This window comes from Plecotus auritus, assembly GCF_963455305.1.
Source record: "Plecotus auritus genome assembly, chromosome: 9".
NCBI classification, from domain to species: Eukaryota; Metazoa; Chordata; class Mammalia; order Chiroptera; family Vespertilionidae; genus Plecotus; species Plecotus auritus.
Genome location: NC_137783.1, coordinates 127,124,230 through 127,150,384, shown reverse-complemented (window position 1 = coordinate 127,150,384; position 26,155 = coordinate 127,124,230). Strand labels below are relative to the sequence as shown.

At 39.5% G+C, this 26,155-nt stretch overlaps 1 protein-coding gene across 2 annotated transcripts in view; it reads right to left on the bottom strand.

The window, feature by feature from the left end:
- Positions 1 to 26,155, bottom strand: part of NELL1 (neural EGFL like 1) — a 721,145-nt gene that overhangs the window by 13,268 nt on the left and 681,722 nt on the right. For both annotated transcript variants that reach the window (XM_080687783.1, XM_080687782.1), the window contains one exon: positions 8,899 to 9,092. In XM_080687783.1, the coding sequence (XP_080543909.1) occupies positions 8,899 to 9,092 (194 nt within the window). The remainder of the gene's footprint in view (positions 1 to 8,898; positions 9,093 to 26,155) is intronic.

Genomic DNA, 26,155 nt, shown 5'->3' with positions numbered 1-26,155 from the left:
TCTCCCCCCAAAAAAAGAAGGACCAGGCTTCAAGACCCTACATGGCTGTATCCATGAGTACCAGGAACATGGAAATAGATTATTTTAGAAGTGCCTGCTATACAAAAGACAATGAGACCCAATCAGAGTGTCAGGATTCTCCCAATGTGCAGACTAAAAGGATGGATAAGAATAAGCGAATAGCCTCCAGCTTAGTGTAAAATAAAGCAATTTCACATCTCATCAATTATGTGAAAATGCCAAATGGGCCCCTCTTAGTCTCTAACATGTTCAGAACAATGGCTATCTTCACTTTGGCTTTAAATTACAGGGTAACTGTCAAGAAAATCATTTTTAATAATGAAAATGTCACAGGTGACTTCATTAATTCAATGAGAAAGCCATTATAAAACCTCAGCTCACAGAGCACAATCGCACTAGAATCCAAATTTGGCAAGAGAATGGTTCCAACTGAGGGTGGGTAATCCTTCTTGCCATGATCCCTGGGGTCATTCTCAGAGCTTGACCTTTACCCCAGCTGGAGTGGTCAGAACAATCCCCACTTAAATGCCAGAGATGTATTTTCCAACTCTTCTACCATAGGATCTAAATGCTTGTATGCAGTTTTATACTGAAAGTTCAGCTATAAACAACTAATAAGTACTATAATATTTAAATTGCTTTTGAATTTTAAAAAGCAGTAACACATACTTCCCTAGCAAATAAAAAACTAATTTATTCTTACTCTGTATTAGAAAATTATAGGTTTTATTATGTAAATTACACATTTTATTACTGAATAGCCCACACATTGATACACTTACTTTAGATTGCATAATTATTACTAGTTTTCTTTCTGCCACAGTTTCAGAACTTTTAAATCAAGAAGGTGGACTTAGGTAAAATTATTTATGTAAATTGAATAATAATATAAAGCAGGGTTTGGCAAACTTGCCACCCAGAGTCCAAATTTGGACAGTCACCTGATTCTATGAATAAAGTTTTACTGGAACATAGCTTCCCTTATTCATTTACATACTGACTGTAGCTGCTTTCACACAACAATGTCAGAATTGAATATTTGAGACAGAAACCTTACAGTATGCAAAGCCTATTTGGCCCTTCACAGAAAAAGTTATCTGATCCCTGATATAAAGTGTACAATTAGGCATGGTTCATCTGTTCTACCTCCTCAGATACAAATTTATTGAACTGTGATATCCAATTGTTTTCTAAAATATTAATTATGCCTTCAGATTACTCCCACAAACTAATCCGTTAGCCCTCTTTAATTAGCTCATAGGGTTGAAAATTTTTAGCTGTCATTTACTCCAACTGTCTCACTCTAATGAAGAGGAAACCAGGCCCAGAGAGAGGAAATGACTGTGCCATGTAATAACAAAACAGGAACTAGATCCCAGTCTGGAATTGTATAATAATGATTTTGTATCATGAGGTGGCTAGAGGTTAGGAAAAAATGATTTCAGAAAAAAATGAGATAAGAAGGGTTCTTGGGGCTTGGTTCTCAAAGTGTAGTCCTCTGACCAGCACCATTAGAATCTCCCAGGAACTAGTCAGAAAAGCAAATAGCTGTGCCCCAACCCAGAGCTACTAAGTCACAGTATCTGAGAGTTCAGTCAATGATCAAAGTTTCACCAGCCCTCAAGGTCATTCTGGTAAGGGAAAGTTTGAGAACTGATGGAGAACCAAAGTGCCCAGTCAAATAGGGAATTAGCATGGTGTAGCCCTCAAGCTCCTGTGATGAAAAGAAAGGTTTTGAAACAGCACAGTAGGAAGATGGAGTGGGGGGAATGGACATGGAGACCCTGTTTCTTGACAAAACCAGAGTTTTGAGGGCAGAACTAAACCAGCCAATATGCTCATCTTTCAAAGAAAAGGAAACAATCTTAGAGCTTATAGAGCCAACTCCTGCCATCAAGAACACCCTAGCCAGAGGGTATTGACAATGCTGCATGTTAGGCTTAGAGAACAAAGAAAAGCATTTTTCTTTTAATAAATAGGTTGCAGGATTCCAGAAAGCTAACTTCTACTATGGCCTCAGGCACAGTCTGACTCATCCCTGTTCTTTGCTCTATGAGTGAGTGTGGAGAATGGAAGGACTATAATACTCCTTGCAGACAGGGTTATTCTCTCCTTGCCTGAAGGAAGTGAAGGAGCCCTACCATGGCCATCTTCTTCAGTTTCTGGGCAAAGACTTATATGAGGGCAGGTGAAATGGCCAGCATCTTGTGGCAAAGGTCTTCCTCACTTTGCCCCGCTTCTGTGTTGCCACAGCAATTTGTCCCTGACTTTATTATGATGTCATGGGTGAATGGTTATTTATGGTATGCATTTGCCTACCCATCTCTGTAATTCCCAGAAAAACTCAAGACCTGGTATTGCTCAGGTCTTCAGTATTATATTTTGTTTCAGGATGAATGCTATTCACTTCTCTTTATAATTAAAAAACACTGCACAGAAATGAGATCTGGTCTTAGTATATTGTTCTCTTCCTCCCACTGGATTTTCCAGTTACTAATTATAGCAGTGGGTAAAGGTGTAGGTGTGAGAGTAAATGTAAGTACTATAATACCTAACATTTATCAAGTGCATGCAAGCCTAAAGGGCAAACCCTGGCTCTTTCTCTTGTCTGTGGCACCTGAACTTTTTTCACCCAGGAAAATGGGCAGCTAAGTCTCAGCGGTGCCACTCTGAAACTTCCTCTTTGCTCACAGAATGAGGGCACACATGGTGACAGAGGCTGAGTGTCTGACATCATCATCCATCAGGACCCATCATTTCAATTCTGTGTCATCTTTCATGTCATCTTACCTCTCTATCCATCTTTCAGGTTCTTTTCTTTACTCTCCTGAATCTTTACTTCAGCCTATGTGATATCTCTCCATTTAGATTTGGTCTCTTAGGTCCTTCCCTCATGCTGTCAATCAGACTTTGATTGGGCCATGCTAATCCTAAATGAAAACACTCTCATGATCCTCTGCTTCCCGTAGGATAAAGTCTAAATTCCATGGCCCGACACTGTCCTGCCAGCCTTTATCTCCAGGCTTATCACCAATTATATCTTTCTCAGAATTTACTTGCTCCTAATCTCATCATTCACTTCAGATTTCCCTTAGCATAACAGATATTGTTATGCTTTGGTAACTTCTTGCTGTTTTCTCTGTTTGAAATTCACCTTCCTACATCTCTAACTGGCTAAATTTCTTATATTTTAAGATCTTACTCAAAGGTCACCTACTCTGTGAAGTCATTCCCTTTTCCATTCTGCAACCACCCAGAATAGAGCCTAATTCCCCACCCTATGTTCCCACAGCAAACTGTTCATGACTTTACCATGGCATGACAGTTGGTTAATTGTGTTTCCATTTCACTATTCATCTCTGTGATCTCCAATATAAGAACACTGCATTTCCTAGAATCTAATAAACATGCGATCTCTCCATCTTCCCATGTGGAAAATAAAGATGTCTTCCTAATGCAATGGACAAATTTATGAATGAAAGAGCCACACATGGGTATCTCTGAAAAGAAGTTGGACTGTAACTAAGATTTAAGAATCAAGCTCAGAGAGCCCTGACTGGTTTGGCTCAGTGGATAGAGCGTCGGCCTGCGGACTGAGAGGTCCCGGGTTCGATTCCGGTCAAGGGCATGTACCTTGGTTGCGGGCATATCCCCATTAGGGGGTGTGCAGGAGGCAGCTGGTCGATGTTTCTCTCTCATCGATGTTTCTAGCTATCTATCCCTCTCCCTTCCTCGCTGTAAAAAATCAATAAAATATATTTAAAAAAAAAAAAAAAGAATCAAGCTCAGAGAAGGACCATTTTGCATTTCTGTGGTATGGGTAATGCTGGAGAAGCATGGATTCTAAACAATACAGCAATCATTCTGTGCCTAATCAATTACATGGGCAAAAGGTGCACCAAATCATTGTCCCTGCCAAGGAAGCACAGCATATAAACAAAAGCTAAATCCACTGTGCCAACCTACCTTTATCTTTGAACTCCATTCAATATTGGGCATGTTTCAAGGCCTTTTTCTCCAATCGGCATGAAACAATAACCTTGTATGTTGAATCGCAAGGGAAAAGTGGCCTTTTAAAAGAATGCTGACCCTGCTTTTTTTTTTTTTTTTTTTTTTTACAAAAGTAAGCATCGACCCTGTGTTGGCTTGTGTAATTTGGTTTTAGTTGGATTTGAAACATCATGGATATGATTAAAAAGCCAGTATTTTATATCCCAACCTTAATTTTATTTCTTAGCCTCCAAAATATTTAATTTGGCAGATTAAGTACTGGAGATTTTTTTTTCTCATCAAATTAGAATAGAACAGAACAACACCTACTACTTCTGGCAAAGTACATATACTGCCTATGAGAGACCCACTTCAGATCAAAAGTAACACACAGACTGAAAGTAAAAGGATGGAAAAACATATTTTATGCAACCAGAAATGAAAAAAAAAAAAAAGAAGCTGGTGTAGGAGTAGTAATACTTAAGGGACAAAATAGACTTTAAAAAGGGGCTGTAACAGACAAAGAAGGGCATTTCGTAATGATAAAGGGATAAAGCCAACAAAAGGATTTAACTCCCATAAACATTTACATACCCAATGTAGGACAAACCTGGAAAAATTTATAAACTTCTAGAAACACCAATCTTTCAAAGCTGAATCAGGAAGAACAAAAATCTGAAGAGAATGATAACTTCAATAAAATCAAATCAGTAATAAAAAAAACTCCCAACAAACAAAAGACCCAGACCACATGGCTTCACAGGTGAATTTTACCAAACATTCAAAAAAGAATTAATACGTATTCTTCTCAAACCATTCCAAAAAATTGAAATGGAAGAAAAACTACCACTCTCATTTTACAAGGCTAGCATTATACAGATTAAAACACACACACACACACACACACACAGACAAAAAACACTACAAAAAATTTAAAACAATATCCATGATGAACATAGATGCAAAAATCCTCAACAAAATATGAGCAAATCAAATTCAACAATACATTAAAAAGATCATATACCGTGATCAAGTAGGACTTATTCCTGGGATGTCAGCCAGGATCAATATCCACAAATCGATTAACATGATAGATCACATGAACAAAATGAAGGATAAACATCATATGATCACATCAATAGATGCAGAATAACATTTGACAAAATCCAACACCGATTTATGATGAAAACTCTCAGGAAAGGGGGAATAAACAGAATATAACCAAATGTAATAAAGGCCATAAATGCCAAACACACAGCTAACATCATATTCAACAGTGGAAAGCTAAAAGCTTTTTCTTTAAAGCTAGGAACAAGAAAAGGGATATCTTTTATTCAACAAGATATTGGAAGTTCTAGCCATAGCAATCAGACAAAAATAAAAAAAGACATTTGAATTTGAAAGGAAAAAGTAAAACTGTCATTATTTTCAGATGACATGATACTATCTATAGAGAACCCTAAAGAATCCACACACAAAGAAAAACACCTTATTAGAACTAATAAATGAATTCAGTAAAATAGCAGGACACAAAATTAATATTTGGAAATCAGTTGCATTTATATGCACCAATAACCAGCTATCAGAAAAAGACTTTAAGAAAACAATCCCATTTACAATTGTATCAAAAGAAATAAAATACCTAAGAATAAATTTAACCAAGGTGGTAAAAGACCTATACTTAGAAAATTATAAGACACTGAAGAAAGAAATTGGAAAAGAATAAAATAAGTGGAAGGGTATACTGTGCTTATGGATAGGAAGAATTAACATCATTAAAATGTCTGTACTACCCAAAGCAATACAGAATCAATAAAATCCCTGTCAAAATACTCATGGCATTTTTCACAAAGTAAAAAAAATAATCCTAAAAATTATATGGAACCATAAAAAACTCCAAATACTCAAAGCAATCTTCAGAAAAAAGGACAGAGTTAGAAGTATCACACCATCTGATACCAAACTACTAAATGTCTGTGGTAGTCAAAACAGAACAGAAAAGGCATCAAAAAAACCCCAGGTCAATGTAGAATAGAGAAGGCAGAAAATAAACCCATGCCTATATGATCAATAAATCTATGAAAAAAGAGACAAGAATATACAATGGGGCAAAGCCAGTCTCTTCAATAAATGATGTTGAGAAAATGGACAGATACATGCAAAATAATAAAACTGGATCACTTTCTTATACCATATACAAGAATAAACTCAAAGTGGATCAAAGACTTAAATGTAAGGCCCCAAACCATAAAATTCCTAATAGAGAACATTGGCAGTACACTCTTGGACATCGCTCTTAGCAATATTTTTTTGGATATGTCTCCTTGGGCAAGGGAAACAAAAGGAAAAAAAAACACAAACGGGACTACATGAAACTAAAAAGTTTTACACAGCCAAGGAATCCATCAAACAACCTACTTAATGGGCAAAGATATTCGCCAATATTTGCCATTTGCAACAACATGGATGGACCTAGAGGGCATTATGCTATTAAATCAGACAGAGAAAGACAAATAATGTATTATTTTACTTATTGTGGAATCAAAAAAACAATATAAATAAACTAACAGAACAGATGGCTGTCTGATAGGAGGGGGTTTGGAGGATAGATGAAAAAGGAGAAGGGATTAAGAAATATAAATTGCCAGTTATAAAGATAATCACAGGGATTCAAAGTACAGCACAAGAAGAATGTTCAATAATAGTGTAATCACTAGGTATGGTGTCAGATGAGTTCTAGACTTACCAGGGCAATCACTTCCTAAGTTATATAAATGTTAAATCACCATGTTATATACCTGAATCTAATATAGTATTGCATGTAAACTGTAATTGAAATTTTAAAAAAAATCAGAATGGAACACCTTCAACTATAAATAATGGAAACAAACAAGAAGAGTCACAAATAAATTCTTTTTTTGATGGTTATTTATAGAATTTGATTTAAGGGTCTTTTTTCAGCTCATTAAATAAGACCTTCTTCATCCTCCACAACCTCCTGAAAGATATACTATTAATGAGTAATAAATCCAATTAGAAAGGAAAAAGATGCATGAAAAGAAATCTGCCTAGTGCTTTATAAAGGAGACAGTGGTGATGGGGTTGGCATTATATTAACAAAATAAGATTAAAAATACTGTGTATCTCTTGTGGCAACTTCAGTCTAATTCTCTTAAGACTTAAAAGGAACTTTATGAGTGAAAATTAAAATCAATCATCTTAGGCTGGTTGGGTTGTTAGCACAGTTAATGAAGCTTTGGAAAACTGTAAATGATTGGTAAGTCCCATGCTTTATCGTGGGCTTAAATAAAACCAAAACTGAAAAAGAAATGTTAGTTTTACCCTAGTCAAGATTCAACTAAAACATTTTGCCTATTTCAAGGCATGGGGATCTAGAGAGCCTCAAATAAATATGGGGTCAGGTTGTGATCATCCTCCAAAGTTCAGAAAAACAATATTTTCTGGAAAAGATCTAGTATAGGAAATTTTCTACATTTTGCTTGCAGAATGGAGACCTAAGTTCCAACCTCTTCCATAAACCCTTCTCAACCCTTCTAACCCACAACGAGCTTCTCTTTGCTTAAAAACTTTTTCCCTTTGAGTCAATGCTATATGGTTTAATATTTGTACTTAATAACTTGAAAACTTCTTGAGGGAATGCCCCACACATTCATTAACTTAGTACTGAGTTGGGAGTTTGCCCTCAGGCAAGTTGGGTTGACTGATTGCTTAATTGGTTTCACATGTGCCAATTACATCACCATATCATCTGTAGAGTGTTACAGGACATAGGGCAAGATGAGAAAACTATGAAATTGGGGGCAAGCAAGTGGAATTCAAGTCCCAGCTTAAACATTTATATCTTGTGATATTTAGGATACATTATCTGCCCTATGACTTAGAAACTCAGTTTTCTCATCTTTCAAGTTGAGCAATATTAAACGTGATACTGTTTTTAAATTACAGATTGCTTGGATCATGACAGGTGCTCCATAAGTGGGGGCAGTAGACCTAAGTTTGGATGTACTGAACTAGGTTTATTAATAAAGGGGAAAATGGGTGTTGTGGGTAATGATCTAGGGAGCACTCGGAATTTCTCAGGAGACCAGCTCTCTGAGGCTACTTAGCAAGTAATTTCTTGTGGTTCCCATGCCCATAAAGCCCAAGATTAAACAGCCTCATCCAAAAAGACATAACTATACAATGAAAGAGCTACAGCAAAGCACTATCAAAGGAAACTGAATCGGCAAGATCAACAAAAGCTGAAATAACGCACAAGGAAATCGAACACTTGATAGGCCCATTTTGCAAAAGCATAAAGCAAAACCAGTCGATGACAGAATTTTATTTCCATAAGCATTAAAGTCACTTCCGAACAACTTAATGTAAAGAGCAGCCTGGCGCTGAGAACAACAAAGAACGTATCATTTAAGAGGAGACCTCCATATTATCATTATCATTTGTTCAGCATGGAGGTCGGCCTGTTTCTGACCACTGGAGGCAGGTCTCTGATGCTTGCTTTTCTAGATAATGTCACCACAGGAAGGAGCAAGTTCATACAGGTGATCATTTAAGGCAAAGACTAGTTCTAATTAGCAGGTTTGTATATGTGTGGGATGAGGGCTCATTAAAGCTCTCAGCCGACCAACCTGAAAGGCACTGCAGGCCCTCAGTGGGAGGACTAACTGGCTTCTCGGCCCTGCAGCCCCTTCTCAAACTCACACCTCACTTTTCACTAAGAGCAGGTATGCCTGCCACTCAGCATCATCATTAGCTGTCGGGTAGATTAGAACCACAGGACGCCCATGGGTCAACAGGCTGCTGGAAGAGGTGGGGAGGAAGAGAAAAAAGCACCATCACAAGTTCTGCAGCATACATCAATCTTACCTTGCAGGAGCAGAGAGAACACCTATCCTCTTTCAGGGTCCACACCTGCCCGTTGCGCTTCACTCCTCCTTCGTGGGGGCAGTCACCAGAGCAGGAGGGCCCAGAGGGACAGAGGCAGTCGAAGCCCCCTGCCAGGTTGATACAGGCAGAATCGTTCCAGCAGGTATGGGTTCGTAAGGCACATTCATCAATGTCTGCAATAAAAGAAGCACAGAATTTTGAATCCAGCCAATTATTAGAAAATTCTAATCACTTATAATAGCATCAATTAACAGTACTGAGCATTTACCTTGTGCCAGGTACTATGCCAAGCTGCTCACATGCATAATCTTGTTTGTGCTCCCAGGCAGCTTTGTGGCGAGGATCTGTTCTTATCTCTATTTTGCAAATAATGGGGCTGAGGTTCATCACAGAAGTTAATTATCATGCCCACTGTCATTTAGCTAATAAGTGGCAGGTCTGAGATTCAAACTCACAACTATTGCACTCCAATTACTAAATTAACTGGTAGCAGCTCTGTATTAACTTTAGAATAGTCTCAAGAACTACACCATCCTTAACAGTGTAGATGCACCCTATGGGGATCTGGGTTTTTTAGCAAAGGTGTGAATAGATTGCTTACACCTGAGTAGGAACAAGTAGGTAATTAGAGCAACCCTGAACCAGTTGGACTTCAGGCAGATCCTGGGGCCAAGGATGAAAAAGGGAATAGCTCTTGGGAGGAGCTTTCCTAATCAAGCCTCACCGTCCCAATGGCCAGCAGCATGTTACCAAATGAGAAAACATCTCTGAGCTACCGTAGGGTCTGGTGTGGATGGCGATGAAAGACACACATTTATTTTGCTTGTTTTCATTGATATCCAGGTATGGAAAGAAAACATAAATCCAGTCAGCCCTCCCTGATATTCAAAGCTCAGGTGACCTTAACAACAATCCAGGGAGTTGTTCAGCCCCAGCGGGCAATCTATTACCTCACAAAGCAGCCATTTCCATCACTGAATTACTCTTACAAATGTCTTCCTTAAATTGAAATGAAATATATTAAGCAGTAGCTTCTACTTCTTGGTACTAGTTCTGAGACCATCCAAGGCAAATCTTTTTCTTATTTATGACAATATTTATGCTATTTGAAGACATTGGTCATTTGTTATCAGAGTATACTACTCCATTGATCAGTCTACTGTCATGCCCTTCAAATATCCTTCATATGACAACATTGATTCCAACAAATTGTTGCCAAAAGTTTGCTGTGCATAAGATTCTTTACATATAAGACATTGTCCTCATGAGATGATAAGGAGAAACACAAGTTAGAATAAGAACAATGTACATTAACTTATTCTACATCCCAAATATCATGTTAAATATGTATAAGGTTGCAAGCACTTGATTATGGACTAAATTTTTAAAAAAATGTCATTGGTGTTAGGGTCACCAAAGGAGGGATGCTCGAGGCCAAAGTGGTAAGGGATTATAAATTTACTAGTGGCCCGGTGCACAAAATTTGTGCACATTAAAGGGGGATTAATTAGAGGAAACAATTTAATATTGCTATTTGCCCTTTCTCTATAATAGAAGTGTCAGAGATGAAAGAAAATTAGTAAAATGTATATGAAAAACTTCCTCCTGTCAGAGTCTGGGGCACATCACGGGACCCAGAGTCAAGTCCCTGCCCACCCATATGCACCTCAAAATCTTGTAAGACCCAGACCCGGCCGCCCGCCCCCCCCTCCCCGCCTCACTGGGATAGATCCACACCTGGCTAGTCCCACCCTTGTCAAGCCCCACCAGGCAGGGAATGTAGCCTCAGGTCCCCTGGCCTGGCACCAGGACAGAGGGCATGGCCTGAGATCCCCCAGCCCAGACCGAGGTGGGGGGGCATGCCTTGAGGTCCCCCATCAAGCCCCACCAGGTGTGGGACATGGCCTGAGGTCCCCTGTCAAGCCCTGCCAGGTGGGGGGTGGGGGGGGCACAGCCTCAGGTCCCCTGGCCCGGCACCAGGAGAGGGGAACAGCCTCAGGTCCCCTGTCAAGCCCCATTGGCAGGGGGGTGCAGCCTCAGGTCCCCCCTGGGTGGGGGGCACAGCCTGAGTTCCCCCAACCCAGCACTGGGGGTGCACCTTGAGGTCCCTTGTCAAGCCCCGCCAGGTAGCAGGGTGCAGCCTCAGGTCCCCTGGCTCCGTGCTGGGGTGGGGGGGTGCAGCCTGAGGTCCTCCGGCCTGGTGCCAGGGTGGGGGGTGTGGCCTGAAGTCCCCTGTCAAGCCCCACCTGGTGGGGGCGTGGCCTGAGGTCCCCTGGCCTGGCGCTGGGGCCAGGGGAGCAGCCTGAGGTCCCCTAGCCCAGCACCAGGATGGGAAGCGCACCTTGAGGTCCCCTGTCAAGCCCCACGGGGGAGGGGGAGGGCGTAGCCTCAGGTCCCTGCTGATTGCTTGTTAAGGCTCCTTATGGGAACTTGGCCTCAGCTGTGGGTGCAGCCATCTTTGTGATGGAGTGATGGTTAATTAGCATATTCCCTCTTTATTAGATAGGATTAAGTCATCTGGATAGCAGATGGGCTGATCCCCAAAATTGCACCAGCCCCCAAAGATGGGAAGTCAGAGGTTTTAAAAGTCCTCTAGGTGGGCTTTTTCTGGGCAGAGAATTCTCTGTGCAAGTCCAGATTCTGGAAACTCCGGAGGCGAGAGATTATGGTCTTAGCAAGTGGAATGTGGTCTAAGCAAGTGGAATATCCCTTGTGAAGTGGCCTAAAGGTCAGTTCTCAGGGGAGGGAGTATCAATTAAATTATTTGATCAGACCTAACAATTGGCATTTTCCCCTAAAGTGTTCAAAGCAATAAAATGCTCAAAAGCATAAAATAAATTTAACTGCTACCACTTTTTATATATTGCTTCAAAGTATTTTAAAACCTTTTTTTCTCATGAATTATGCCATATAATTAATTGCAAGATGAAATAGTTATTCACATGTTACAAAAGAAGAAACTAATGTGCAGAGATGGCTGAGTGGTCACACAGCTAGCACACGTCAGAGCAAGAATTGTGTCCTGGAGCTTCTGATAGGTGCACTAGAGTTCTTCCCACTATACCATGTCAACTCAAGATCCCAAAATCTGTGCCATCTTTCAGTATACTATAATATTCTGTGGTTTGTCTACTTTCAATGATTTACCCTCTGGACATTACAACTCATTTTCAAGGGTAAGATCTTATGTGAATCTTCTTTAGTATTTTTAGTTAAAATTTTGAGAATGATACAATTAGTCAAAGTTTGCTTGAATTTTGAAACTACCGCAACTTAAAAATAACGAAGAGAAATGACCTGTCTTTTCTGCCTGAATGCATGCACTGTATTGGTATAATACTTGGCTTCACAGCACAGGTACAAAGTAAATGTTAAGGAATTCCAACAATATTTCTAGAAGCTAATTCATACTAAGGTTTACTTTTTTATTTTGTTCCACCAACTGTAGCCTGAGTGAAGACATTTAGTTAATGAATAATGATTTCTTCTTTGAATACTGTGGAGATAATCCTAGATTCTAGGTTAACTACAATCAGACCTCAATTACTCCTCATTATTTCTGGTCATGCCCATTTCATTGCCAAAGCATTTTACTAGATGACATTCCTGCCTAAAACCTGTCTCATCTTCCAAACCTGTCTCATCTTCCACTACTCCAAATCCTCCTAACTATAAGTGTGGGAGTCATATTTGAAAACAAGATCTTTCATTTAATTGAGTGCATACTATGTACAAGTCATTTGAATTATTGCACTGTATGTTCTTTCTTTTTCTCTCATTAAGGAAATATATTTTTATTTCATTTGCAAAAGTATTACATAGTTGTAATAATCCAGACTAAAAATGTCATCATACTAATAACACCATTTGGCCAAAGATATTATAATGTTAGACTAATGAGGAGTTGGTTGGTGTTACTTTTTGGGATATAGTGACTTTTTTTTGAATCCCTGTGGACAGGTCCTTATTAAACAACAAAAAATTAGTCAGCTATTGATAAAAAGAGCATGTTTGATTGAATTAAATTCCTGTGCATAGGAGTTAACTGATTATTAAAAGTTGCTTTTGTTGTTTATCTGTTTTTAGGTGATGAATTGTAGGTTTCTTTAGTGTGTATTCCATCAGGAAGCCTGGGGCAGATACTACCATGGAATTGGTGTTCTAAGAAAAATCCATTTAAGTACCTACTCTATCTTGGCACTTTTTAAAAGTCAGATTTCTTAACATTTGCTCAGTGCCTGTTGTAGACATTTCTAATTTAAAAGGTCACATTTGCTACTTTATTTTCCTAGTAGAACATTATAATCTTCTATAAATGGGTGGTACTATATCAATTTTTTATTTTGCCTGGAGTAGATATTAAATGTGTTATAATAATTACATATTTTATTTTTCATGTTTTTACTTTTTTAAAAGAGATCTTTATTAAGTGGCTTCTTTGTCATATAATTTTAAAGTCAAATGTATTTTAAGGCAAACCTTTCTGCAAGCTAAAAGAGAAGGGAAATGTAGGGTAAGAAGGTGAAATAGCATTATTAATTTATTTAAAATTATAACTGCTACAACTTAGATTGTTCTGAAAGTTTATTACTAAAATGTAAAAATCAAATTGTTTAAACAAAAATAGCTATTCACTCAGCAGTCATGATAAAATTTAGAACTGTAGTCATTTTTTAACTGATCTCTATTTAACCCAAGTAAGCTTTCTTCTGACCAGCTGTCTACAAATTTGGGGGTTTCTTTCTAATTTGTCAGGGAATTAGTACATTAAAGCCTATTTATTCGTGCTTTTTAATTATTATTTCATATATATTTTTTAGCTTTTTATTTAACTTACAGCCAATTCTTAGAGATTTAATCATTACTTTAGTGAGAATTATCAAATATCACATGATCTCACTTATTTGTGGAATCTAATGGACAAAATGAATTGGCCAACAATATAAGACCCGAAGCATGGAGGCATGGAACAAATTGACACACCTTGATGTGGGGGTGGGGGAATGAGAAGAGATAAACCAAAGAACTTATATGCATAGCCATGGTCACAGGAAACAGGGTAGTGAAGACCTGGGAGTGTGTGTAGAAGCTAGAGGAGGGGATAAATGGGGGAATGGGAGACATCTGTCATATTATCAACAATAAAAAAAAATCTATTATATAAAAAGCCTGTGGTTGTCTAGCCATCACGCCATAATGACCGAGCAGCGGGAGGCTGCATGTGCTGAGAGGCACTCGCAGGTGGGTGGGGACATGACTCTGGAAGACTTGACCGGAGGCGCGGGTGGGTTTCTGGGTCCTGCCAAGCTGCAGGACTCTGGGTCCTGGGTCTCGCATGATTTTGCGTGCTGGGCCCCTAATATATACACACACACAGAAGGCAACACTTCCAGGGGAAAAGAGGCACTACATGTTATTGATCATATTATCAAGCCTCTCTGACCCCCATTTATCTATTGTATAAAACCATATCCACTTAATCTAAGGTTGTTTGAAAATAAAAATGTAGATAACATAATAAAGACTAAATCTTTGGTTTTTGATTTATTAAATATAAAGATTTAAGACAAAGTTTAAGCCCCACCTCTTCAGCTAAGTATCTTACAACATGAAGCCAATTCATAGTAACCGTTCACATCTTCTGAATTCCCACTGTAATGGCATTAAGTGGAATAATACTAAAGTGATCCATTTGCGTTGTTCTCACTCTCAGTGTTTGCTGAAAGAAACAAACTATTCAATCTTACAGTTTTCTCATCACATTTATAGTTGAGCTTATGTATTTAGGAGATGTAGATAGAGAGTAAATTGATAGCTAGACCAATGGCTCATTACATACATAATCATAAAAAATAAAATTCAGATTTCCTCAAACTCTGTGTTAGCTCAGATCAACATTCTTATCACTGGGACTATTTCATTAGCCTCCTTTCTGGTCTTCCTGATTTTAGTCACTTCTCACTCTAATTATGGGAGTTTCAATTGTGGGCCCAATCAAAAGCATTTAGGGAACTTTGAAAAGCTACTGGTGGACAGTTCCCACTACTACAGAATGATTTAACTGGTATAAAGTAGCATGCAGACATCTGGCTCTGTTCATCCAGATGAGGATCATTGCTCTAAACACCTTCCACATGGTAGTGGTGTTTGTTCTAAAAGCAAAAGCAAATGTGTCCATGTCACTCCTTCGCTGAACACCTCTCAGTGGTTCTCTGGTGCTTAGAATAAAAGGTTCAAACTCCTAGCATATCCCATAAGCCCCAATCTTACACTTTAATGGTTACCTTCTGCCTTTCCCCCTTTCCACTCGAAAACCATAGGTGATACACGGACCATGTTGTTTCCTCAGTCTGTGACCTAGAACATGCCTTTTCTTATTTGAGTACCCTCCCCTTTCCTAACTCTACTTTTTCTCAGCCTATTTGGAATGGGGTGGAGTATAAGTTAATTCATTATGCTATCTTAACTCCTATGTATTCATCAAAATTGTGATCAGATATCACCACCCCTCATTCTGCAAGACAGTCACTATTCACATTTTGCTTTGTCTGTACTTCATATACCATGCTGTTCTTGCATTCATCTCTTAGGAGTTACATGTTTAATATATACATCTCCCTAGATAAACTAGTGAGCTTATTGAGTGTGGAGACTAAATATTTTTGTTTTTCTTTCCTCAGTGCTAACTACAATGCAATACACTGAGGATGTTTGATGTATTTATTTAAATTATTTAAATTCAGGAAATTTACAGATGGACACTATTATAGAGCCTACTTTGCTAAAATTCATTCTCTGGGTTGTTCACTAAGCCTAAGACATAACCACAACCCTCTTCATCAGGGAATACATTTAATTGCAAAGTTTTTGTGTGAAAAAGTCTTTGGGTCTGGTTCAAAGTATGATAAACACAGCAAAATAGGAACCACACTCAAATAGCAAGGCAATGTACCCTCCTCCCTCCCATCCCAGTTTCTTGTCAAATGTTTGAATATAAATACAGAAGAAGGCCCATTAACAAATCACTAAATAAATTGTCTGGAAGAGTAGCAGATCCACAAACGGTTTCTACAGAAGGATATTTAATTTATGGTCTCCTCTAAAATCTTTAAAGTGGCATTTAATGCCCAACTAGAGTATGCTTTTTCAACATTTTGTATCACAAAGTTGCACACATATTGGCAGTGCTTTCCTCTCATAAATTAAGAAACTGAGCATAAAGATGAACACCCCTAGTGTGAGCACTAAAAACAAGGTGCAAAACCTGGATTTGCTTTTGTCATTCCAGAATCAAAGGATTTCAGACTTGAATATAGGACCACATTGCCTACAAAGCTTCATGTAATTGCTATACTTATGACACAGAAATCTCATTCTGCTTCTATGCAATTTAACAGATTTATGGAAAGCCAGATGTTAGCAATTATGGAAACTGACATTATTCATATTCTTGGTAATACAGACCTGTTTGCTCTGCACAAAACTAACTTAATCTATTATACATGTCCCAAGGCATCCAAAGGGAGGAGGCACCCTATTTACATAAAGCAACTGTTCTCTGCTGAGCAAACAAAATGACATTCACCCATGATATTTACCCACATCATCAGACCAATGACAAAGAGGTAATGAAACAAAAATCAGGCAAGATATTCCACACTCAAATCTATAATCATTAAAGTATACTTGGGGGAGATCCAAGATGGCAGCATAGGTTCAAAACCTATACTTGCTGCCTCTCACAAGCACATCAAAATTACAACTAAAAGGCAGAACAACTACCACCCAGAACCACAGGAAAGCTGGCTGAGTGGAAGTTCCACAACTAGAGAGGTGAAGAAAGCACACTGAGACTGGTAAGCAGTGCGGAGGCGCAGAAAGTGCTGGCACCTAGATGTGCTGCTCTTTTAATTGGGAGGGAGATACAAACTCATGACTGCTCTGAACTCCAGTTCCGGGTGAGACTCTGGGGGACCCAGACACATACGGGGAGAAACTGGATTGTCTGGCATTGGGACAGGAACGTGAGGGCGGCTTTCTCTCAGAGGTGCTCGCAGCGATCATTGTTCCTGCATGGGGGTGTGGGACATGGAGATCCGGGGACCTCTCCAGTGCAGGGCTGACTGGCAGCCATTGTTGTTTGCTCTGCCCTGGTGATTCCCAGAGACCCCACCCCACCCAATTTACAACCGCCAAGCTGGGCACATTGGCTTTTGCATATGAATGGCCTGTCCTTTTTCTGCCTAAAACCTGTCAAACCACAGCCAGGTCAGAGAGCCCCAGAGCTTCCAAAAGAAGGCCCAAGACCCGGCAGCAGCAGCCTGCCTTGCTTCACAGCTGGGCCTTGTCTGGGCACTTCCAAACCCCATACAAAGAGGAGGAATCTGCAGATGTCTCTGTAGCTCCTGCTGGGTGGCCCCAGACAGTGGCTGACCTTGCACATCCTTGGAGATCCAAGAGCCAGTGTACCCAGTGGTCAGAGTGAGGCCATACTGGATTACAGCTCTTCACATCCATAAAAGACACACTCAAGGGGCAGACTCAGTGAGCACCAAAGCCCCACTGAAGCAAGTCCTGCCCCATTAGGGTGTCTCCTGCACAACAGATCTTCCAGTGTAGACACAGCTGGTCATCACAGCCAATTGGCCTGGAGATCAATTCCTCCCAGTGATACCAACAGCAATCAAGGGTTAACTATAACAAGACTGTGCAAACAGCCCACAAAGGGATGCACCAAGAGTGTTCACCTCAGGTGACTGGGGAGGCTGAGCCACTGGGCCCTATAGGAAACCAACCACACAAGGCCACTCTGTCAACTCAAGGAGACTTAGCAGCTACCCAGTACATAGAAATAAACACAGGGAAGCAGCCAAAATGTGGAGACAAAGGAACAAGTCACAAATGAAAGAAATGAATGAAAGAAAAATACTGGATATAGAGTTCAAAACCATGGTTATAAGGTTACTCAAGAATCTTCTAGAAACCTCCGAGAAATTTAGTGAGACCCTCAAGGATATGAAAAAGAACTAATCAGAAATTAAGCATACACTGACTGAAATAAAGAATAATATACAGAGATTCAACAGCAGACTGGAGGACCCCAAGAATCAAGTCAAAGATTTGAAATATGAAGAAGCAAAAATCACCCAACCGGAAAAGCAAAAAGAAAAAAGAATCTAAAAATATGAAGATAGTGTAAGGAGCCTCTGGGACAACTTCAAGCATACCAATATCCTATTATGGGGGTGCCGGAAGAAGAGAGAGAGCAAGATATTGAAAACCTATTTGAAGAAATAATGACAGAAAACTTCCCCTACTTGGTGAAAGAAATAGACTTACAAGTCCAGGAAGCACAGAGAACCCCAAACAAGAGGAATCCAAAGAGGACCACATCAAGACACATCATAATTAAAATGCCAAAGGCAGAAGACAAAGAGAGAATCTTAAAAGCAGCAAGAGAAAAACAGTTAGTTACCTGCAAGGGAGTACCCATACGACTGTCAGCTGATTTCTCAACAGAAACTGTGCAGGCCAGAAGGGAGTGGCAAGAAATATGCAAAAGTGATGACTAGCAAGAACCTATAACCAAGATTACTCTACCCAGCAAAGCTATCATTTAGAATTGAAGTTCAGATAAAGAGTTTCACAGACAAGAAAAAGCTAAAGGAGTTCATCACCACCAAACTAGTATTGTATGAAATGCTGAAGGGTATTCTCTAAGAAGAGGAAGACGAAGAAAAAGGTAAAGATAAAAAATTATGAACAACAAAGTGACAACAAATACATATCTATCAACAAGTGAATCTAAAAATAAAATTAATAAAAAACCTGATGAACAGAACAGACTGGTGAATGTAATAAAATCAGGGGCATGGAAAGGGAGTAGACTGACAATTCTCAGGGGGAAGGGGTTGTGGGGGGTGTGGAAAGAGATTGGACAAAGAGCCTACACCTATGGAGGAGGTCAGTGGGGAAGGCCTAGAGTGGGCTGAGAACCGAGTGGATGGGAGCTTTGGGGGCAAAAAAGAGGAACATCTGTAATAATCTGAACAATAAAAATTTTAAAAAAAGAAATAAAAGTATACTTGTGTTTTTTTTTCTTATTGTAAGTCATGGTTTTCTGTAATTTTCTTGTTTTTCACTTTGTACATTCACTATTTAAATGGTCCATGCTCCGATAAAGTTTTTCAATAAAATTCCACTGCTAAGCTTACATTAGAGTTAATTTTCTTGCATTGACATTTTCACAATTTCTTGAAAGCTATCATTGTACTCAATTTTGCTTTTAAAAAAGTCTGTTTGTGCCTAAGACTAGTTGATCTGCTTTGTTCTTTAATTTGAGGTTCTTAGATTACTTGAGCATGTAAGAAAATACAATTCAGAAATATTTATACCAGCAGCAAGTTAACTAATCCCAGCCTAGCCCCCCAAAACTTTCCACCCTTCAAGGAAAAAAAAAGTGGCTTTGCAGAAGTTTGAATAACATAACAACTAGAATGGTACCTGCCTCAGGAGCTAAAACTTCTACAAGTTCATTTCAGAAATCCAGGGAAACATTTTTTTCTCCAAGTGGTTTGGTAGCGGTTAGGTCAAAGGAGAGAACTTTTTTATTACCCCCTTTCCTTTCTCTTGAGTACTTTTTACAACACATCTAGTTTTACTTTCAAACTCAAAATAGGTGATATATCAGAAAACAAAACTGAACGTGGGGTTTGAATATACAGCTGTGTGTTCTGACTAGGAAAGCATTATCAGACATTAGTAGCTTAGAAATGAGCACAGAGCTGGGGGGCTTAGAAATGATAAGACAGAGCACAGAGGCCTCTCCCACAGCTAAAGCAGTACTGTTTCCTTTACTGGCAGAGAGAAAATTACAGGAAAAAATATATACAGGCTGCTCATGAGCAAAGTTAAGTGAAAGAAACAAGTAGAAATTCTGAGGTCTGACGGGGCTTGCAAAATGCAAGGCTAATGAAATTTCAAGCTGCAGAGTGTGTTTCAGGTCAGAACAAGAGAGGTGATAGCCGCATTTTATGTGTGCTAGTCTTACCCCACTTGAAAGTCTTACGAACAGACTATTACGAGTGGGCTGACACACTTTGGATACATCAGAAGAGATTTACCAGTGAAGTGAGGGGCTCAAACTCATCTTGCTTTAATGACACGTGATGGGTTCTGCCTGAAAAGGCAAAGCCTGAACGATTAGTGAACTACAGCTTCATCTACTTGAGATGCTATCATTGTATCTCTCAAGAGGAAGGTCCAATGCCCTTCCAGTGTTAACTCTGCAGCTACTGCCTCCAGTCTCTCTGGAGTAGGAAGGAACCCTGTCCCGTGGCCTTCCTCTTCTTGCCCAGTGTGTAATTCTGTTATTCTCCAGTGAGTCATCCCCTTTTCCTGTAACTGAGTAGACTTTCTTGGGCAGAGAAAAAAAGAAAACACATTGCTTAGGCTCACTCTTTTTCTTTCTTTTTTTAATATATATTTTTGCTGATTTCAGAGAGGAAGGGAAAGAGAGAAAGAGATAGAAACATCAATGATGAGAGAGAATCATTAATCTACTGCCTCCTGCATACCCCCCATTGGAGATGGAGCCCCAAACCCAGGCATGTGCCCTGACCGGGAATTGAACCATGACAACCTGGTTCATAGGTTGATGTGCAACTACTGAGCCACACTGGCCAGGCTTGGGCTCACTCTTACCTGATCCACTCCCTAGATGCAGGTCTTATTTCCAGTGTCGACAACTAGCAGCTACCCACACGGATGTGTCTATCCTCTCCTAAGTGTTTGTGACCCTCTCTTCAAAGCCCAAATCCTGAAGGTTCTCATGACCATTAGTTTGCACAGTCAGCACCCATCACTTAACATATATTATTATTAATTATTTCAGCCTAAAAGCTGGCTTCTTGACCCTTCTAGGATATAAAACTGCCCTATTTATCCTCTTATTTCTTCATTCATCCAGTCACGAATAACCAATCACCAGTCAATTAACTAATTACGCATATATTTATTGAACATCTACTCTGTCTTAGCCATTGTGCTATGGACTGGTAATAAAATGGGCAAAGAATACAGACATGATTCTTTAAGTATGGACCATATAGTCTTCTCCCATTTTTTATGTTAGTAACATTTCCTAAGGTTCCATCTCTGGTTGTGAGTTCATTTCTCCTCAGTGGAGGCAGTGTTACATACCAATTCAAAGCTTAGGGTTGGATCCCAGCAGCTATGGGTGCCAGTTAATGTGACCTGTTATTCCAGTTTGTCTGGGACTGGGTGGGGGGCGGGGAGGTGTCCCTGAGATAGTGATTTTCACAGCTAAAATCAGGCAAAGGAGACAAATGAGTCAACTGTATCACAGTCTTATCCCTGCAACTTACTGTTTCTATGACAATGGAAAACTTGACTAATATCTCTGAGAATTGGGCCTATCATCTGAAAAATGTTGATAAAAATCCCCCCCCCCCCAGGGATAATCTGGTAATTTCAGTAAGTACATGCCTATCTTGTAATAATGGCTCAAAAATTATTAGCTGCTGTTATTGTTGTTCTTGTCTGTATGGTCTTGTCTGTATATGTTGCCTCTCATAGAATCACTCATCTCATGAAAGCCAAGGTCACATCTCTTCAGGATATCCTCAAATAAGCACAATTAGTCCTGAGCTCTAAGTATGCAGCCAACTCCACCACTGCCTGCTAAGTGGGGACTGCTACTTGAATTCTGAATTCCCACACAAATTTCCAGGGATTTGATCAGCACTTTGGATAGCCCAACCCAGGAATGCTGACACTCCACCTCTCTCATGAGCCTCAATCAGTAGACCTGGGCTCATATTACGTGACTCATATTGAAAGAATATAGTTTGTTGACTCTCCATGAACTTGTCTTGGTCACTGACTACATTTTATTGTAGGCTGTACACATTTAAGTGTTTTACTGCAGATGGAGAAAACACTTTCTTCTAGGCAGGAAAATTAGAGTAAAACAAAAGCAGAGCAGCCTTCTGAATTAACCGTTAGTCTACTTTCTGCCATGAACAAATCATGCTTAAGTAGTGATAAAAATTTCTTTAAAATCAATTCAATTCTGACCAAGGAGAGCATACATTTTTAAAAATCTATAAATATAGAAATACTTGGTATCCAAAGAGAATTTTATTGCATAGAGGCTACAGTATTGATGCCAATGATTTTAGATTTATTCATTTTTATAGCTGCTTATAGGTGGGAGTGGGGTTGTATTATTACTGCATCTGTATCACAGAGAAGTAGGACAGATATGTTTTCATAAACTAATCAATGCCTAACCCTGGGCCATATACATTCTATTATTATATTCATTGTGTTGTTTAATCTCTTTAACAAAATGTCACCCTCAACTGAAAAGAATTATCCCTCCTACTTTTATTTTGTTACTATATATCTTTATGTTGCCTTGTGTGCTTAGCTGTGAACATACTTTTCTATTTGTCTTATTCATTCAAAAGTAATATTCTGGTTTATTTCTCTTTGTGCCCCCACCACACTTTTTTTTTTAAGAGAGAGACAGTGGAAGGGAGGGGTAGAGACAGAGAGAAACATCAATGTGAGAGAGACACATCAGTAGGTTGCCTCCTGCACATGCCACCAACCAGGACTGGTGATCAAGCCTACAGCCAAGATACATGCCCTTGACCGGAATCAAACCTAGGACCTTTCTGTCTACAGGGTGATGCTCTGTCCACTGAGTCAAACCAGCTACGGTTCACCATTCCTTTTACAGTGTATTTCACCTACTACAAAATGGGAAAACATGTATTTAATTTGAATCTGGTTGAGCTGGGATTTAAGAAAGAACCCTGTCCTTTAGGTCCTCAGTGTTTTCTTTACAGGAGTACTTCTCACCTTTGCAGGACTGAGCTAGAACATGAGTGGTGACAGATGAAGAACAGGGTGGAGGTGAATGGCAGAATCCAGCTTCAGGATAACAAAGAGCTTTCTAAGAATTAAATAGCCTTCTCGGACATTCCATATTTATGGAGACATCTCCAGTCTCTCTTCGCGAGTATTTGCCAGCATGTGCCAAAGAGAGAAAGCCCGGCATGGAGCAGCAGGGTTTCCTGGTCTGCAAAGCAGTGTGGGCAGTGGAATCCTTACTGACAAATATGCATGGGGAGTCCAGCCAGGGGGAAACCAGAACTAACTCTGGTGTGTCTTTTTTAATATTTTTTTATTGATTTCAGAGAGGAAGGGAGAGATATAGAGACAAACATCAATGATGAGCGAGAATCATTGATTGGATGCCTCCTGCATGCCCTCTACTGGGGATGGAGCCCACAACCTGGGCATGGGTTCTTGACCGGAATCAAACCCTTCAGTCCACAGGCCGATGCTCTATCCACTGAACCAAACCAGCTAGGTCAGAACTAACTCTGTTTTGACAAATCATTCTCTCAAGCAAGTTGTCAGATGAGAAATAATTTCTTCTCTCTCTCACACTGAGGAAAGATTTTAGGCACACAGAGGTCACCAAGGAATTTCATTTACTACCAGAAACGCCCTGCAACCTACGCAGAAAGCAAAGGTGGAAAACTGTCAGAGGTGCAATTCTAAAATCATGTCTCAATGGAAATAACAAGAGGGTCATATTACAATCCCCAAGAATTCAAAGACCTTCCATGGCTATTATTTATTGTTTCTTCTCACCACTTCATTTTGGCCCCTGACTTCCAGGAAGTGACAAACCTCTTCCAGAAACTATCCCCGGGTAAGGAGAGTTAGGGCATTGATCAAGAACAATAATTGGGACTACCATAGCCAAGAAGGGCAGTCCCTACAGAGAAGAATGAGGAGCTACAAAGAAACCTTAATGGGAATCTCATTATCTCAAAGATTTTTTTTAGCAGGAAAATGACGCAGTTTGAGTTGCTACAAGGTCATGTATCTAGGGATTGGCAGAAACTTATATTGGAACCCATATTTTACTTATATGTGTCCCCACTAATGGCTTTAGTAAGTCATATCAAAATTTCTCAGCTGTGTGGCAAAGGAAAATTCAGACTGCACTGTTCTTCAAGTTTATGCATCTATAAAATGGGGGATCATAACAAATAGCTGTTATGAAAACTACAGGACAAAATGTTAGCACATACTAGTTTCTTCTTGATGATGATCACAGTCAATAGCTGGCTAATTCTAATGGCCTCCTTTTTTTTTTTTTTTTTTTTTTTTTTTTTTTGAAGAAGGGCATTTCAAGCAAAAGGAATCAGAGAACAAATTTGCACAGGTATACAGAAAATCACCTCAATACAAGCAGAAGGTAGGAAAGTTTGTCAGAAACACTACTATATCTATAGAGCTATATTTTATATTAAAAATAGCTTTATATATATATATATATATATATATATATATATATATATATATATAAAAGTACCAAAGTGTTTTCATAAAACAATAAATGTTTCAACAACATTGAGAGACACTAATATTATGAAATAGGACTCATAACTTTCAACTCATCCTAGAATATAGGAATCTTTATAACCTGGTCTCTATTTCCATATTCAGGGTTCTTTTTTGTCGCTTCCCACCCACAATACACCATGTATATCAGGAACTTCATCTGCACTGAAGTCTCGCCATCCCTGGGGCACATTCTGATTTCCTTCCTGACTTTGTTCAATCCGAGTGCTATTCCTGCCTGAAATGCTTACCTTAATGTCTGCTTTGCCTTCTCATCTAATAGCCTCAGTGAAAATATATTTTCTGTGAAAAAGTCTCAGATACATTGCCATTCCCACAGGCCTCAACCCCGAGAGGAGTCAGTCACTTTTTTCTTAAAGTCTTTTAGTTTTATTTATTTATGTACCTAGCTGCTCTACAGCTCCACCTGCCCTAATCCCTACCTACCCCCTCTTGCTCCATTCTAGACTGAAAGGACATTCTTCTCTGCATGCCTTAGGCTCCCACATCGATGAGCACAGACCAGACCCTCTCAATAAATGCTCACTGAACAAGTGAACGATGACTTTATGCTCACAGTGCTTTGTTTGGTCTCAGTACAGCAGGTTAAAATCCCCTCCTCATAAACCCACAGGTAAATATTTCAGAGCAACATGAGTAACCTCAACTAAAACAAACAAATCAATATTCATTTCAAAGACGTTGCAGATGCTGATCTTTGAGTTACTGCAGAGACAGATTTCAAGCCAGAAATCTCTCTAATGAAATACTTGCTTACACTGTGCTTCAAGGAGGCAGGAGGCTGACAACTACATGGAATTCAATACCAAGAAGCACTCAGGAACAAGAAAGCAGGTAACTCTCTCCTGAGACCGAATTGTAGATCCCTAGGTGGAAAACACGGAGAAATTAGGACAGAGTCCTGACTGGAAACACAGAATCTGGATCCTGATATTTCAACAGTGGTTTCTACATCGTTGGGGTCAGTGTCATTCTGAGATCCCAGTGACAATTGGTTCTGCTTCCTCCCAGAGATGCATAGACACACATATACAGGGCATTCATGGACACTTCTGAAGGCTTTTAAAGAACCCAAGGTAGTGGTTTTCAAATCTGAGTCCACATTAGAAACAGCTGAAGGGGGCTTGTGAAAAAAACCAACCAACCAACCAACCAACCAACCAACAAACAAACATCTCCAAGCCTGACCCTCAGATGTGCTGATTCAGGAGGTCTGGGGTAGGGTAGAGAAATTCTAACAGCTTCCCAGGGGATGCTGATGCTGAGGGTCTGAGAATCACCCTTTGAGAATTACCGCCCTAAACTCCGCAGAACACTGAGTTCATAGGCAACTATTTTTTTTTTTTTTAGGAATACCCTACTCATTCTGTTGTCAGTCAGCTGTAACTGCCAACTATTCAGGAAAAAATTTAAAAAATAAAGTCATTTAAAACCTATAAAGAAGAATTTGCAGGGTATACGCTTCAAGACACTGTGCAGGAAAAAAAAATCAATGTGCTTCTATTGTTGCTTGATCTTTCCAAAAAATGTCAAGTTCACAGTGAAAAGGAGGCCTTAAAGCAAACCATAATCACAATGCAAAGCACCTTTTAGGGAAAAATGTCAGTCTTTTCCTGCGTATCAGCCACATTATTCCTCTAGTGTGCAGTCCACCGCCCACCCCCCCAATAAAGCCTTCCTACAGCACCCATCTCTACTTGCTTCCTTTTCCCAGAACTCCCACTGGGCCTGTTACCACAATACAAAACTGTCACGAGTGCCTCTG